Source organism: Phyllopteryx taeniolatus, chromosome 10, assembly GCF_024500385.1.
Source record: "Phyllopteryx taeniolatus isolate TA_2022b chromosome 10, UOR_Ptae_1.2, whole genome shotgun sequence".
NCBI classification, from domain to species: Eukaryota; Metazoa; Chordata; class Actinopteri; order Syngnathiformes; family Syngnathidae; genus Phyllopteryx; species Phyllopteryx taeniolatus.
In genome coordinates this window covers 9,440,342-9,458,284 of record NC_084511.1, presented here as the reverse complement: position 1 = coordinate 9,458,284, position 17,943 = coordinate 9,440,342, and the positions used below count along the sequence as shown (strand labels likewise).

The 17,943-nt window shown below is 41.2% G+C and overlaps 1 protein-coding gene across 3 annotated transcripts in view; it reads right to left on the bottom strand.

The window, feature by feature from the left end:
* Window positions 1–17,943, bottom strand: part of gfra4b (GDNF family receptor alpha 4b) — a 54,656-nt gene that overhangs the window by 11,552 nt on the left and 25,161 nt on the right. For 2 of the 3 annotated variants that reach the window (XM_061788419.1, XM_061788418.1), the window contains exons 2-4: window positions 4,362–4,637; window positions 2,404–2,484; window positions 1,579–1,924 (exon numbers count right to left, since the gene is read on the bottom strand). In XM_061788419.1, the coding sequence (XP_061644403.1) occupies window positions 1,579–1,924; window positions 2,404–2,484; window positions 4,362–4,599 (665 nt within the window). In that variant the 5' untranslated portion in view covers window positions 4,600–4,637. Of the gene's footprint in view, window positions 1–1,578; window positions 1,925–2,403; window positions 2,485–4,361; window positions 4,684–17,943 lie in introns of those variants that run through there. The other variant, XM_061788417.1, reaches the window with a different exon arrangement.

Below are 17,943 nucleotides of genomic sequence, written 5' to 3'. Positions count from 1 at the left end.
TGTGTTTGAAAAAGTCTGGAAGCTGGATCGTGTCAGGTGTACAGATAGTGTAACTATCCCACATCAGACACCATTTGTCATTCCAATCTTCCTCGTGCCTCACCCATCTCTAGTGGTTCATCACACACGTCACCTGTGCCAATGGTTCACTTTGTACACTCCAGATAGCACAGACCCCCACAGAACCTGGGAGAAGTAACCCCCAACCAGATTTAAAACCGGTCTACAAGGTTGGAAAAACCTGTATACTGATTACAACACCGAAGAACCAGGCTCTTTGAAATGATACACAGATTGGATACACAATCGTAGTGATGCGTGTGCCACACAATAACTCCCTCGCTGACTGGGGGCCCCTGGCCTTGCCTGCCCTGCCTTCTGTAATTCTCATCCGACTTCTGATACTGAAATCTGATAGCTAATAGCTTCAACTGGATCATTTATTGGTTTGAAAAACATATACACCAACGACAACATCGAATACCATGCCCTTTTGGCATGGTTGCCAGACTGGGTACACAGCTGTAGTGACAACATGCCCCATCATACCACCATCCCTTTCTGAACATGAGTTCATGTCCCACACAGGTGCCCAATTCCAATCTTCCTAGTGCCCCAGCCATCTCCGGGGTCAACTCTCCTAAGGGTTTTTTCCAACTGGCTACAGCATAGATTTCACAGATCTGACACTATTTGTCATGGGAGTTTTACCCTTAATACAGAATTGAAGTGGGTCTATTTGGTTGAAAAGTTATACTCCAACCTCAACATTAAAGAGCCAGGCCTCTTGCATGGTAGCCACACAACCCTATCACACTACCAAAATATGGGGTCAGTAATCCAAAATTAGCTTTCTTTGAATCATAGGTTATACAAGTAGATTTATTTTGCAAAACAAAAACAAAACTGAGCGGGACGGTGGGCGACTGGTTAGCACATCTGTCTCACAGTTCTGAGGACCGGGGTTCAAATATCGGCCCCTCCTGTATGGAGTTTGCCTGGGTGGGTTTTCTCTGGGTGCTCTGGTTTCCTCCCACATCCCAAAAACATGCATGGTAGGTTGATTGAAGACGCTAAATTGCCCATAGGTATGAATGTGAGTGTGAATGGTTGTTTGTTTATGTGCCCTGCGATTGGCTGGCGGCCAGTTCAGGGTGTACCCTGACTCTCGCCCGGAGATAGCTGGGATAGGCTCCAGCACACCCTTGACCCCTGTGAGGATAAGCGGCTCAGAAAATGGATGCATGGAAAAACAAGACTGTGATGAGTGCCATTCTGAGGCATTCCAGAAGAGTGGTTGGCACACTATTTTCTCTGCTATCTCCAGTTACACCAAAAACATGTAGCTCACGTACTACTCTATATATGTCAAGCCTGTTTCCTGGACCCAGGTGCAGACACAAGTTTGGGGTTTGGTCCCCGGGAATTACACGGTTGCCACTGGCTGCTCTGCAAGGATGCAAGTTAAATGAAGAGATTTTGAGAAAGGACAGGTGAGATTGCGCTGAGGACAAGGATTAAAGTTTTCGCAGCATGACAATCAATAGATACCAACGAACAATAAAGCTTTGTTCTAACTTGCACACGTAGTCGGCCTCGCAGATCCTCCTCTGCGTAATGCAGCTGGGCTTTTCCACGCTTTCATAAGAGCAGCTGGGAACGATGGTCTGCCTTCGACGTTCTGCGCAGGCCGTGTCCGTGCAGGGGCAAAAGAGCAGCTTGTGCGTGTGGTCTGCAGGGACCCGGTCAAAGAATCTGCGCAGGGCCTTGTTGCATTTGACCCGGTTGCACAGGCCTGATTTGGCAGTGGGTTTGATGCAGGCCGAGACGTATTCTGTGCGCAGCTTCTGGCACAAGTCGTCCACATTACAAGCCTTGGCTGCATCCAAGCAGCGGTTCAGAGTTACCGTCCCAATATCAGAGTCTATGGATGGAAGTAAGGAAGTGAACAAAATAGTTAGCGCAAAATATATTCTGTTCCTATAGAAGATATTCATGCTGAGTTGAATGCTTTGGTTAGGATACAATATGTTTTGTAATTAAAGTAAGTCTTTACCACAAAATCAATTACAATGATATTTGAAGCTCCCATAAGGATGAACTTAAATTAATGACTCAGGAAGATAAAGCAAGTAATTCTTAAAAGTAAAACAAAACACTGTGATTACATTTTGCTACCTCAGCAGTCAGAACCTATTTCCATTCTTTGTTGTATACAGTAACACAGTGTGTGACAAAGATATCATTTTGGATGCAGGAATTTTCTTCAGATAAATGGTATAGCCGTCTTCAGAACAAAACAGGCTTGTCTTTGCCTCGGGTCAGCTGCCAGGGAAAATCTAAGCGTGCCCCAAAGGGTACAAAAGTAAAGACATGAAAGTTAATGAACGTCAGCGGACTTGCCTGCTGTGATAGAGGCCAAACGGACGTAATCGTAATCCCTCTGCGTGGTCTCATAAGGGTAACTCTCCACCAAGTTGAGTCCTGAGGGAGAAAGAGCGGGTTTGAAGCTTTAAATTTGCTGCAATGTAGCACAGGATAACAATTACTATAACAATCTTTTAATTAGTGTGTGGGGGGGAGAAAGGGTGTGCCAGCTCTCTTAGGATGTTAAAGTAGCTTGACATAAAAATATTGGAAACAATCATTCTCTAAAGGACAGATTGAATTTTACCATTTTCATTTTTTAATTACATGAATACTCACACATTTATAATTTTTAGATTTATTTTTAGAGAAATATTTTTCACGTAAAGAGAATCTCTCTTACTTGGCTCATCATTTCGGCTGACGCTTAAGCCTTTGTTAGAGCTGTCACCGCTTCCTGATGTGATATCTAAAAACTGCTGATGGCACCGAGAAGTGGCGATGGTGACAGCTCTGACGTATGCTGAAGCACCACCCGCAACTATTAACTTCTTTATACGTCACTGCGGCTATCCCGCACGCAGTTTGCCTTTATACTCGAGCACAACCCACGCGCGCTGTTTTGAAAATGTGCTGCAGTTCTGTTCCAAGTCGGGAACGACAAAACTTCTTGTTAATGTGACATAATCCATGGCCAACGATTTGGTCCGACGACAGCCCTGTGACACCAAAATGAAAAGTCTAGCATGTTTGATTTTTTGGGATATCTTCCGTGTAGTGTGACAAATCAATGACAACTTTCTGACAACGCACCTTGATGTCAACCAATAGGACTGCATATTGTGAACTGCACTTCGCCTCCCTTGCTCGCCGTTGTCAACATACTTGAGCGCTTGTTGTCAACATTTATTCACGCACAGACACCAATTTCTACCTAAACTTTAGAGCATGATTCGACAAAACGTCAGCATTTTTACGTAAAAACGGTAGTGCTAGGCCACATAACATTTTGTTGTCTGCTTGCAAGCTGTACCGTATTAAAAGTTTGTGAACATACCTCAAACTATTTTTGAATGGACAGCCCACTTCCGAGTACCGGTGACGACCCCATACGTTTTTCCTCTTTTTTTGCTTTTTTCCCAACACAATAATTGCTATGATCCATTGTTGTTATCATCGCCATGGTGACATGTTTTCTAGTCCCCCCCTCCACAACAGTGTTTGATTTGGCAAGATAAAGTCCACTAATCACAAAAGACGGGATTCAATGGTATCGTATTCAATGGTATCGTGTTGCCAGTGGCTGACTGAGATACAGTAAGATATTATGGCAGTAGTCTGACAGTGCCATCGTGAAAGCCCAAATTTGTCTTGTAGTCTGATCCAGGCGTTAGTTTAGACTGATTCCATTTTTGTTCTTGTTTTACAGCCTCAACGTGATGAGAGCTCAGCCATGTCCAGTCTTTGTTTGACACTTTGTTTCTTTGTTTAATAAAGATTTGTTTGCTACTTTTTTGTCAGTGTCTGCCTTTGGGTTCGACTCCAGCCTCAAACGTGACAGTTATAATGGCTAAATTACCCTTTTCCGCCTAAACAGGCAGCTATAGAAACGTTAGTTGGCTCCGGGCTTAAAATGTGGAGTTTGCATGTTAGGTTAATTGAAAACTCTGTGTGAATGTGATTGTGAATGGTTCATTGTCTATGTGCCCCTCAATTGACTGGCTACCAGTCCAGCGTGTCCCCCAGCCTTTGCCCAAAGTCAGCTGGGATAGGCTCCAGCTGGCTCACCTGTGACCTGCAATACTGTACATACTAATAGTACATACTAATGCAATACATATACTAGTAGGGAGGTTCCCCAGGCTGGCATAAATATATCTGCCTTCCCTTCAGTTTATAATTTTCACATGAAAAACACTTTATTTTCTTTGACTATTCCCCTTTCTCAATCAGCAATCAAGAACATGTCTTTCAATAACCATCCCCTAACACACCGTGAATGATGGATTGGTGAAGGCTCCAGTAGATGCTCAGGCAGTTCTTTTCTTTCTTCATGCCGCGTTTACACTGGCACCCATTCAAAGGGCTGGAGATCAGTGCAGACACCGCGTTGGCGCACTGGCTCCTGGCCCCAGGGCCCAGCTTCATGCTGCCGTTGCCCGCCACGCACTGACGCAGTGTGCGCAGGCGCGGGCTGCAGGTGTCATCGCTCGAACACAAGTCTCCGGCCATCAAGCAGTCGCTGCTGGCCAGTAAGACCTCTGACAGAGCTGTGTGAGAGGAAAGTCCAATAATGAGTAGGGTAAAAGTTGGCATGTAAGGTTGTTGGAACAGTGGTTCTCAAACCTTTTAAGCCAAGTACCACCTAAAAAGTACTTAACTGTCCAAGTACCACCATCATGACCAACATTAAAAAAACAGTAGCATAGTAGGCGTGTGTTCATAAAAATAAAAAAAAAACATCATTCCAAAAAACTGTCTTTCATATTATTGTAAGTCACTGTAACATACACAGTTTGAACGTTAATACTGCCTTTAAATATAGGAAAATAAAAAAATATATATATGATTCAATTCAAATGCGTTGCACATGAATGGAAAACAAACGGCTCTTACAGACTGAATGCAAATAAGGCTGCGACTAGTAATTATTTTAACAATTGATTCATCTGTTGCTAATGTTTTAGATTCATCGATGAATCGGATTGAAAAAACACTTTCGTTTCCTTCCCTTTATTCAAAACCAGACATTGTTTCAAATTGACAGTGCATAAAATGCACAATTTGTGCCCTGTGACTGACTGGTGACCAGTTCAGGGTGGAGTCCGCCTTTCGCCCAAAGTCAGCTAGGATAGGCACCAGCACCCCGTGACCCTGACCAGGATAAGCGGTATTTCGATTTGATTGATTACTCAAAGGACCTTTGTAATCCTTTGAACACCGGCACTTATTCTAGTGTTCTGGACTTACAAAGGATATCTGCAGAAAAGATTCCCCCCAAAATAAACTCAGGAGTAATTTCAAGCTTGTTTTCTGATGAAATATTAGATTTTTGACCAGACCATTTATGCACACTTACACCTCTGAAAATAGCAGAACAATGAGCCTGATAATTTTCCTCTAACATTAACTTGAGAAAAATTTGTAACGTTCATAAAATCCATAATATTTGGGCTATCGTTCTGATATATTCAGAGGTTGAAGCTGCCACAAGTAGAGATGTCCATGTAAATTTTGGTGATGATTGGTGACAGTTTTGGGACTTTCAGTCATATATATGATTGCTTGGGTTCATGAGGCTAGCAAGGATGTGTGTCACTCGCCCGCCGTGTTTGTATCATTTTAATCGATGACAGCATAATAAATTAGCGATTTTTCAGCATATTAAATTAGCCATTGAACAAAGTTTTGGGATGCTAGCTGTTCTTCATGTGACTTACTGTAGCTGTTGTTCATATGAGAGTGCAACAATATATGACAGAAATATAAAGTATAATACCAAATTGAACAAAGCGGTCTTTGGAAACTCAAGCAGAATTGTTGTTTTTTTTTTCCTCAAAAGTTGTCATTTTGGAGGTGAGGGCATTCCACCCAACAATTATGATATATAAAATATGATTCAATACTGGCACTTTATAGTATAGTACATTGCTTTGTCCACACCGGCTGTGCAGTGAATTTGGTCTCGGCTTCTGCCACTGACATCACACCAAGACACGGGAGGCGTGTTGATTTTGGCAATGAAAAGGATGTGTTCCAAAGGAAATTAGTTATTTACCCATTGCTCAAAAATGAAAAAAAAAATCACTGCCAATTTCATTTTCTTGAGCAAAAAAAAAAAATATATATAAATTCAACTTGTTAGTGAAATATGGACATTATGACCCTCAGTCCCTTTAAGCAGTTGGGGGTATCAGTGTCTTGCTCAAGGACACCACAAACATGGATCCGGGATGGAGAGTCCGTTGGCGCATGCTGTAAAGCTTTGTCAAGCTGATGTTTTGTTTGTTTGTTTGTTTGTTTGTTTGTTTGTTTGTTTGTTTGTTTGTTTTGTGCCCACATTCTTCTTACAATCAGTGACTTGAACCAGGTCCCCATGATGGCTGCCAACATGGCACTTGGCCAGGGCTGCTGGAGCCTTTCTCAGCTTCCTTTGGCACGATGCGAGGTCCACCATGGACTGATTGCCAGGGCACAAATAGACAACCGTTTACACCAATCGACAATTTAGTCTTCACATAATTTAACAGGCATGTTTGTGGAATATAGGAGGCCACAGTACCTGGAGAAACCCTAGGTAAGCACGGTGGGAACCAGCAAACTCCACACAGAAAGGGAGCTGCGATTCAAACCCTTAACATCAGAACTGTGAGTTAGATCTGTGAAAAACTACTTCATGCTCCCTTGATTCATTTGAATGCAAAGAAAAGGTTTCTGTTACAGACTCGTTTTAATTTCATGTGAGTGGTGATCTTTGAGAAACTTCCTTCCTTTGTTTTCTTTCCTCTGTACATTTTCCCACTGTGAATGCTACAAAAAAAGTAGTTTCTATTCGTTTTTGTGAGCCTCCTGTGTTTTAGTCCAAGAAATGACCTCTAATCGAAAGGCTTAGATACCGGTAATTCTGGGACACAATTCTTCAACTCATCGTAGGTCTCGCCAACATCACACATTTAAGTCAGTGTAAGAAATTGTCTTCTACACATCAGACTTCAGCAAAACTCTTCTCCAAACATAATAGAAGAAGTGACTTTAAGCTTTAAGCTAACACCGAGTCACTCACATGATTTGTTTGGCACAGTTTTTATGCCAGATACCCTTGCTACCGCAACCCAACTATTTTTTATCTGAGCTTGGGAGCGACAGTGGCTGAGTATTGGGGCACTGACTGGGAATCAAACCCCTGTAAATGTGGTATAGTGCAAGTGTGTGTACCAGCCCTTTTCTCCATGGCTACGCATGTCAGGTGATGCTGCGTGGGGCACGAGTAGGAATAGTCACCATCCATCATGAATGCAAATGGCTTGAGTTGATTTGACATTTCCAATAAGCTCATCTTGATGTAGCGGCCGCTTTAGCCAATTAACCATGTCAGTAATCAATGCATTCCGAGGTTCAGTTAAGTCCTCAATATGCCTGCCACATAAATCACCAGCGGATTAGCTGATCAGTTACCCATGCACGCTGACTAAATGGTCCACTACAGGACAGATGAAATGGAAAATTAAATGTCGTCAGGCCGACTGGAGTGGATAGTGATAGTTCGCAGGAGCGAACACAGACACACGGACACACGCTCCTAAGATTTGGAAATTACTCTTATGTCTGGATTAACGGGTGTGTCCCGGCCTTGTCAACAGAAAGTTACTTGAGTGACAAGCGCTTCTCTGCAGAAGTTTGTGCTTCTACTGTATAAGCTAACCCACGCGTAACGCCATGTTAATGCAAAACCTGACACATACACTGCTTACAAAAACTTACAAAAAGCAGGTGTAATTTCAGGATGAACCTAAAATGCACTATAACCTTAACAGGTGAACTTATTTTGACCTCTTTATGAAGATCAAACAATTTTTGGACTTCAAACGATCAGCATACTGTACATGGTGTCAGCATATCACGCATACCGCACTTCAGCCAGCATCAAAAAAAAAAAAATTAAAAACATATATATGAATATGAATATTCGCCAGAAGTTAATGTGAAGTAAGTGGGCTAGCAATCGAAGCCCAAAGGACTTTTGTCCAGCGTTAGAATGTGTTTCATTTTTGTGATAGTTGAAGATGATTTTTGACTTCTGTTAAGCAATGACTTTTGTTTGGTTTCTACTTCCGGTTTTTGTTTCATTACTATTGGCTTCATCGAACTCTCAGTGAGCAGCAATTTGTAAACAAAGGACTTTATTTGGCTGTTCGATGATTGGTGTCGCGCATTTGAGTCCGTCTGTTTGTGCTGTTTGATAAGGAACACTGACTGAAGATTTAGACTGCTACAGTAGCTTCCCACACTTGTCACTAGCTGCCATTTGCATGTTACTTGTGATGAAAAGGTACAATGTTTAATTTGAGTGTTACATTTTCAGTCTTTCAAAATAGTTAACTGAATAAGTCTCAAGTAGTGTACATAACAAAGGCGTCCTAAAGTAATAAAAGTGAAGTGTCACATTTGGTGAAAAAGAATGACCTAAAAAGACCCCTTTATGAACTTTGTCCGCTTCCATAATGTCGTCTTTAATTAAAGGAACTGGGCATTAATATTAAACTTTAACCTCAGACCAAAATAAATGAATATAAACTTTGGCAGCTCTATATCAACCCTCATAATGCGTACTGTATTTTAACCATTCTAAAATATTTGATTTTAAGGGCACAAAGTGAGCTATTTCCAACATCAAAGACACACAGATTGATTTCGAGACAGCAAACTATTCAAAGTGAAACGCTGTCACTTGGCTCGCACTTCAAACACCATGCTGCATTTAAGAACCAGCAGGAAAAAAGCAGCCTCATTTAGCTTCAAAGTCCTGAAAAGAGTCACAGTCACACTTGAAGCACAATGTGCGTAAAATGAAAAACACTTTCTTTTAATCTGCAGTGTGACTTGATATCTGTCCAACAATTTTTATGAGCACAGATCCTTCACATCATGCAGTCTAACGAAGACTTCTAATAAATAGGAGATACGCTAGCAACATGCACACTTAATGAAATAATGATGCACGCTATGGCTCGTGCTCTGTAAAAGACTGAATTTGGCTTAATATGCAAATTCAGATAGAAAAAGTGTACACACCCCTGTTCAAACAACAGTTTTTCCGATATAAAAAAGTGACACCAAGACACATTTTCTCAAAACTTTTTCTTCCATTTATATGACTTATAATGTGTACAACTCAATTGTTGTTGTTGTTTTTTTCTTTGAGAGGGGAAGTAAAAATAACAAACTGAAATAATGTTGTTACAGAAGTAACTTTTATAATAACTTTTGCTCTGTTAATGGGTTCTAACAAAGCTGTGGCAGAATTTAAGTCAGGATAAGATTAATGCACAAGTTCATACATTATAAAAGATGGGTGTTCTTTCATGTATTTCTAGTTTGCTTAGCAAAGTGACACAATTGCTTTGTCAGCTGTTAAGAGTACAATGCTATAAAGTATTAACACCAATTGGTAAAGTTTAGCCTGTAACTTCACTGCAGATTTTGCTTTATTGTTGAAGTTGTTCTTCATGAATAATTAGTGATCATTGTTTAGGATTTTTCCCATACAAGTTTAAGAAATGTTGTTGGATTACATTGGCATTGGACTGCCATGAAATCAGTGCACTGTACATGGCTGCATTACCAAGAGACAGTTTGGGATATTTTAATCCAAATTCCTTGCGTACAACATCAAAAATAGAAAAAAATAATACCCACAGCAAATCCGAATATGAGCGCCACCACTTGCTTGAATTACTGTTTGATCATCCAGTGACTTTGGGTTCGTAGTTAAGGGTAATCGAGACTGTTTATTAGCTTAGCAGTTGAGAACCAGCTGTCTACGGAGCCGTGAACGCGCTTAGCAGCACAAGCCGACAGATGAGGGTTGTGAGTAAAGGAGGAAGCGCAGCTAATCGGCTGGATCGGCTGGCGACAGTTCGGGATGCCAGCCATCCATTTTCTGAGCCGCTTCTCCTCACTAGGGTCGTGGGGTGCTGGAGCCTATCCCAGCTATCATCGGGCAGGAGGCGGGGTACACCCTGAACTGGTTGCCAGCCAATCGCAGGGCACACAGAAACAAACAACCATTCGCACTCACGTTCACATCTACGGACAATTTAGAGTTGTCAATTAATCGACCATGCATGTTTTTGGGATGTGGGAGGAAACCGGAGTGGCCGGAGAAAACCCACGCAGGCACGGGGAGAACATGCAAACGCCACACAGGCGGGGTCGGGATTTGAACCCCGGTCCTCAGAGCTGTGAGGCAGACACTCTTACCAGTCGTCCACCGTACCGCCCAGTTCGGGATGTTTTGATCAAAATTCTTGACGGCAAAAAATAGTACAAATACAACTAATATCCCACATCAAATAAGCATATGATCGGCAGCACTTATGATTCACTACTCAGTATTGTAATATAAACCCAGTAGAGGTCTGAGAGCGACAGACTCAGGTCAAATAGTTGAGCACAGAGTCCAAAGCAAACATGATGAACCAGCATTTAGCAATGCTGCTGCACACAAATTTCTCAAGTTGCCAACAGAAGTGACGTCAGCCCCAAGTGTGCATGGTTTTGAGTCCAGGTCAAAAACTGTTCTTTTTTCCCATGCTTTTTAGAGCATTTCCACTTTTAAATGATACTTCTTGCAGTGTATGCTGTTTTAATTGTCTTTTTATTTTATTTATTTGTTTTCTCTTTGTTTTAAATGTTTATAAAATGTTGTTTTTCTTTTTCTTTTAAATGCTTTTAATCATGTAAGCACATTGAGTTACCTTGTGTATGAAATGTGCTACATAAATACATTTGCTTTGCTTTGCTTTACTCAGTATTACATCAGACTACTCGAGCATTTACTAGCCTCCGGATGCTATCCAGGGAGGCCTGTAGAGCCGCCGAGTTGCTGAGTAGCACAAGACGACAGACGAGCAAGCGGAGGCAGTGTCGGCATAGGCTGAAGCAGGGCTGCCTAACATTTTGAATCATCAATAACTTTTTGAAAATACGACTTTAAGCGTGGCCACTGCAGCTTGGGAGACATTTACCCATATAAAACCAAGGCAGCATAAAAAATAGGGTTGGGCATCATTTGAATTCGAACGATTCGAGTTCTGAATCCGGTTCCTCATTTCGATTCCGGTTCCAAACGATTCTCGATTCCAATTCTTTTAGGGGGCTGTGTCAAAAAAGGTTTGCATGGTTTAAATAAAGGGTGTCCAAATTCTGAACATCCATTTTCTTAGCAACATAGACAAAAATGAACATTTGACTATGGGTGCTTTATAACGAATATCAATATCAAACCTAAAAGGCATGTGTGTGGAACTAACCCGATCGACTTAGTATTCATCAATTCTTGTTTCAGCTAAAAGTTAAATATAGCATTCTTAAAATAGTTATTTTTGACTTTTTTAATGCCAAATGATTTATAAGTGCAAGTTTTAACTTGACTTCCTGTTTTAAGCACGTAGCCTTTTATTTTAAAGGGTACGCACCGTAACTCAGCATTTTGACACGAAAAATAACTTCACATGACACCGGTAAAAGTGAAAGTAAAACAAGACGCAAGAAAAAGAGTCATGAATGGAATCAAATGCTCTGTAAAACGTTGATTCGTTTACCTACCCACCGATGAGACACAAGGTTAGTGTTTCTGATACTGTGAGACAACGTTTTTGTGACTTTTGTCCCAAAAAATAAACATTAGTCCCGCTTCCAATCAGTTCTCGATGCTCGATGCCCAACCCTAATAAAAAATTGCTAAATTTGATTTGATTGATTTTTATCAAATTATATGATAGTTACCAATACTTTTAAATTAATAAATGGTGGAAAATGTTGTAAGTTTTTATAACATAAAAACATGGCATTCGAATCGGGGTTCTATGCTTTGCCAAACTCTCCGGATTTACATTCAATTGTTGCAATCAACCCTAAGCAAACAAAGAAATGCACATCCAGGGCTGTGCATCATCGGTCACAGGAGATTTTATCAATGTCAGTGTGTCAAATTAGATGTGCCTTGAACATACTGTACACTCAATGCTTGCGCAAACCCAGAGAAAATCGAAGATCATCAAATTTTACCTGAACTCTTGATAGTAAACACCGAAAATTGATTGCCTGAAAAGTCTCTTTCATTTGAGATCTCCGAAGCACCTGAGGCTAACATCATTGGCAAGTTGAAATAAATTTTAAACTTTAACTGCTTGCCGATGCACGAAGGAAAATTCGAGCCAACTAAAGATCCTCTGCATATTTTGTTTTGAGTGAGCGTTAGCACACACACTAAGTAATGGTAGATCATTTTCTTCCTGCAAAATTGGTCAGATGGCTCCTTGTACATTCAAATCGTGTCTTCACTGCAGATTGATGATGAACATGCAGACATGGTATGATAAAGGAGCAGAGACACATAAAGCCACTTTGATGCTTAATGGAGAGCTAATGTGTTGTCGTGTCGCTTGCGGTTCCGAGGACGCTTCCTGTCTCCTCGGAAGGCATGGATGGCAGATCTATGCTTGTGGAAGCTCATCAAATGTCCAAATGTACACCCAAGAGCACAGCTGGTTGTTAACAGAGAGGACTGTAAAAAGCCCAAACCGCAAAAATTGTTATTCTGCCAAGTTTCTAGTCGGCACTCAAGTAATCATGATTTTGAATCACTGTATTTAAGTTAGAATATTGCCATAAAATCAACAGCTGTACAATGTAAGTATGTTGAATGATAGAAGGCCAATGTCATCAAAATAATAAAAGCTGCAAAACCTCGTGTTTTTCACATACTGTATCGCGACTATCTTTTGAGCTCTGGCAACTGTGTAGTATTCAAACATGAACTCAACAGCTTTTCAACTACAGTTCTTTTAACGATTAAAGGCCATTGACATCCTTACATGAAGGTGCTCCTTCTTCAAATATGGCCTTTTTATTTATTTTTATTTTTTTAAATTGCTGAGACTATTGCTACAATCTTTCTACCTATGGCAACAACCAGTGTTTTCTACAGCACTTCACATCTGACTTTGGGGCGAGAAGTGGGTTACGCCGTGAACCAGTCAGCAGCCAATCACAGGGTACATACACACAAACAACCATTCACAGTCACATTCACAACTATGGACAATTTAGAGTCTTTAATTGTCCATCCATCCATTTTCTATACCACTTATGGGGTCTCAGGTGAGATTCAAACCAAGAACCTCAGAACTGTGAGAAGACATGCTAACCAATCAGTAACCATGCTGCCCAGTCTTCAGTTGATCCAAGCCAGTGGCACCTGGTCAGGGGCCTATCTCACTGGCGTAGACATCGCCAAGACCACCATGGTTGATGAGTCATGGCGACTCCGGGACTTGAGAGACCAAAATATTGCTTGCACTCTCACCAGGGTGATGTATGGGAGACGTTTCAAGACAACATGACAACCGGGACAGCCCTCTAATTAGCAAAACGCTTTAATGTCCTTAAAATCCAAAATAGTGGCGTGATTGTTCTGATATTTTCAGAGGTTGAAGAGGGTTTAGGTAGAGATGTCCACATACGTTTTGGTGGCAATTGATTGCAGCTTTGTGACATTAAGCGACGTTAACCTTTTTCTCTATATAAGCGTATAGTAAGATGCTTTAACGTCCATACAATCCAGAATATTGGGGCAATCTTTCGGATATTTTCAGAGGTTGAAGTGCGCATAATAGAAATGTCCGTATAAATTTTGGTGACAATTACTCACAGTTTTTAGGTGATGTTAGCTAACAGAGATTCTTTTTATGTCTGGCGGCGTCCCAGTAGCTAACACTGTTGCTAGCTAACTATTATGGTGATCTGGTGTAGTGCTCACTTTGTAAAGACGTGTGTGTGCATGTGTGTGTGTGTCTGTGCGCACGCACGTGCATGCATGCATGCATGTCTGTGTGTTGATCCTTCTCCCATTTTTACTGCTCTTTTTTAAGGTAATTGCAAAACACTGTAAATACTGAAAGACTACGTTGTACAGTACTAAGTAGTAGTAATGTCTTTCTCTGTTCAGTGTGAAACAGTATAACAGATGCTACTGATAGCGGTTAACTGACTCAACTCTAAACCGGTGATATGGGTGGCAGTGCGGGTTCAATCGGGAATGGGTAGACTGTGCAGAACACTTTTGAAAACTCCACGAGCTGCCACTGGATCTAATATGCATTTTGGGGGGAGGTGGGAGGAAGCTTGAGTACCGTTGGAAAATCCATGCAAGCACGGTAGAACAGCCGAAATCCACAGAGGAAAGCCGGAGCTGCGCTTCGTACCCAGAACCACAGAAATGTGGGGCAGACGAGCTTACCACTGGAGTCAAATGATTTTACAAACATAAGATATGAAATATTTTATGGTTTGGTTGATTCACAACCAAAGTTGCGTTGCTATGGTCGTGTTTCGCTGGGTTCAGTATAAAAAGCAAAGGCACATAAAGTCCCTAACTGCTGTTATTGCTCTGATGCAGCATGCATTTTGCAGGATCTATGTGTTAAAAAGGCTCAGTTGTGCTGCCAGCTGTAACTGTCACTCAAACACCATGCAAGACAGAGAAGGGGGCAACATTCCTGTACAGTGACTGATACTCTACAACAAAGTCACCATTTTGGACTTACTGAAGCTCCCAGCATGCATTTGGATGTTGAGATCCGCTGTCAACGGCAGTATAATGCAGCAGACACAAAGAGATGCTACATGAATCCTGTGAGCCTCCATCACCATAAAGACGAAGAATATGGCAAAATCCATAGTGTGCTTTATTACGATGCGTTAAATCCGCAGACATTTGCTTTGTTTTCCAATTTTATGGATCCAGACGCGCATGAAACTTGTCATGTGCGACAACGGCATCTGTTTCTAGCGCTTATGTTATTTAAATGCCTTTCATGGCCTCCTTGAGAGCGCCGTTGCTTTATATCTTAGTTTGATTTTGTGTCTCACTGATGTGTAATCATCGTCATCACTCATCCACGGTACTGGACATTTGGTCACAATGTTTCAATAAAAGAGTAAAACGGGAGGTGTGGGTCAGCGTGCTCTGACTCCGGAGTAGAGGATTAATTATGGGGGGACCCACAGGAGCTCAGTTACATCGTTTATTGGGGATCCTTTGCTTGTCGCTATTTTAAAGCCTGAGACAAGAGGTCATTCAGGGAACAGAGCTTGACAAGGAGATCTAAAAGAACATGAGCTCTCAAGTGTAAAAAAGCCTGCTCACCGCTATACAAACAAATTCTACCAAGCATTTAACGAGTGCTTTGGCCCTTAAAGGATTAGGTGCTCATTGTGAATGACTGCAAATAATGAGAACGGACAACTGAAAGTCATTCCTACAATATTTTTAAGAGCTTGAAACACTGAAATTACCATATTTTATAGTGATGATATCTTCTGTTCTATCCCAGTGTTGATTATCTCAAAAATTTGAAGTCGAGCCTTCTTATACCATTTTTTATAGGATGTATCACAATTATCTTTCCAACAATGGAAACAAAGAAAATGTATGCATATCCATAGCATTCAAATTTAAGTCAATCGCATGACTGAAGACCAATGACCTCACCATGCAAAGACTGGCAGAATTTTTTTTTTGTAGGATGCATCACAAAAAGATGGCTGAATCTTTTTCACTCTAGCAATAAAAAAGTGTTACCCCAACTTGTTTTTCCTTTTTCCATTTGTATTTTTATTAATTATTTTTTTTTGTAGGATGTATCACAATTACTGAATCTTTTTAACTCTATTAATAAAAAAGTGTTAGCCCAACTTTACTCATTAAGAGGCATATTCTACCGTGAACTTAAATTAGAAAAGGTGCGCAGCGCCACGCTTCTCTGGCTGCGCAAATTCTCCCATGCACTTAAGTATGCCATACTGTATATGCAGCCTCGTGCCACCTATGTACTCTTGATTGGGGCAACCCTGGAATGTGGGTATTCCCTCTCAAATCGGGACGTGCGCGTATTCTGCCGTCCACTTAAGCACCTGTCCTCCTCTGCACTCTGGAGGATGTAGTAAGTACAGTGTCCTGTGAAGGTAAAACAGCACATGGCACTTGAAGTTTGGAGGCAGTAATATATATATACACCATGCTACGTGAAAGACTCCCAGAAAGTTCCATCCATCCATTTTCTGAGCCGTTTCTCCTCACTACGGTCGCGGGCGTGCTGGAGCCTATCCCAGCTATCATCGGGCAGGAGGAGGGGTACACCCTGAACTGGTCGCCAGCCAATCGCAGGGCACACATAAACAAACAACCATTCGCACTCACATTCACACCTACGGGCAATTTAGAGTTGTCAATTAACCTACCATGCATGTTTTTGGGATGTGGGAGGAAACTGGAGTGCCTGGAAAAAACCCACGTAGGCACGGGGAGAACATGCAAACTCCACACAGGCGGGGCCGGGGATTGAACCCCGCTCCTCAGAACTGTGAGGCAGACGCTCTAACCAGTCGGTCACCGTGTCCCCAGAAAGTTATCAAATATATTCAAACTGCCAGTGTCACAAAGTTTTCTTTTTTTCTTTTTTTTTTTATCATCAACATTCACTGAAAGTTTATTTATTACAAAAGTAAATGTGTAGGTGGCTTGAACGACGGAAAACCAATGATTCAATGCAATGGCTGTCACATGTTGATGCCTTTATATGTGTTCTCTTATCCAATCCCGGGGGTGGGGGAGACTCCAGTGATGCATCCGTCGCGAATGAAACAGCTTTTCATGATTCTTTCAAGTAAATGACACACGCGCCCCCACTTCTCCCTTGCATTGTGGAGCGGAGAGCGGTGTCACAAACAGCACTGCAGGTGCATGGTACATGTCATTGCACTGGGCAGAGGAGGGGTGGCAGTTACCCACAATTATACAGCATGCACACAAAAAGTTGAGAGGACAGAGGGAAACGAGAGAATTGAGACTACATGGGTAAACTCACGAACATATGGAAGGAATATTATAGTTAAGAAAATGAGTGACAGCAGGAAAAGAAGAAAAATATGGACACATTTTGATTTCATTGATATTTCAACGGCAGAGTGTCTGCAAGAAAAACATCTCTGCTGTCTCCACAAATAACCTACACAGGTATATGACGACTGTCCACCCATCAGTGCAATGGGGGAAAAAAAGACCCACATACATTAATGAATGTGCCAGTATTTCTTTTGGAACTGTTGCTGGAGGCTGCAATAAACATATATAAATAAATAAAAACATTGCATGTTTTTTTTTGTTTGTTTGTTTTTACATTAGTAATTCATTTTGCCAATGTTCAATATTCCTGAGAATTAAATGTTAATTGGTCTTAATAAGAATGCACTTCAATTATTATGCTCTAATATCATTACGACAGCAGCATTAAAAAAAAACAATATTTTATAATGACAGGCCTCGGTCAGATTTTCAGTAGAAATAGCTGTGGAGGATGAAATGAAAGGAACGATTGGGAACTTCTTTGACAAGAATAACAAGTTAATGGCAGGTTGTTTTCAAAGCAAAGAAAAGATCCCTTGCTCAAACAGAAATTGTCAACATTGTAAAGAGATAACTAGAAATTATATTGTTGCGTAAGTGGAATAAATAAGCATAGTTCATAAACCTTTGTTTGACTAGATTATTTTGAATGCGCTTTATCAAACACCACAGCCCACCACCGCAAGTAAATTCTCAACCTAGGGGAAACACTGAACCTGGCCTTCTAATTCTGATTTTGTTGCCACAAAATGAATTGCTTTACTACTTTGTTAAATGACTGAAGGCCGGTGACATTAAAACCAGTGAAGGCTGTCATGATTTGAAGCCTTCAAATGGGGCCTTCTCGTCCCATTTTTGTAACATGCATTGCCAGTGTCGGCCTCATG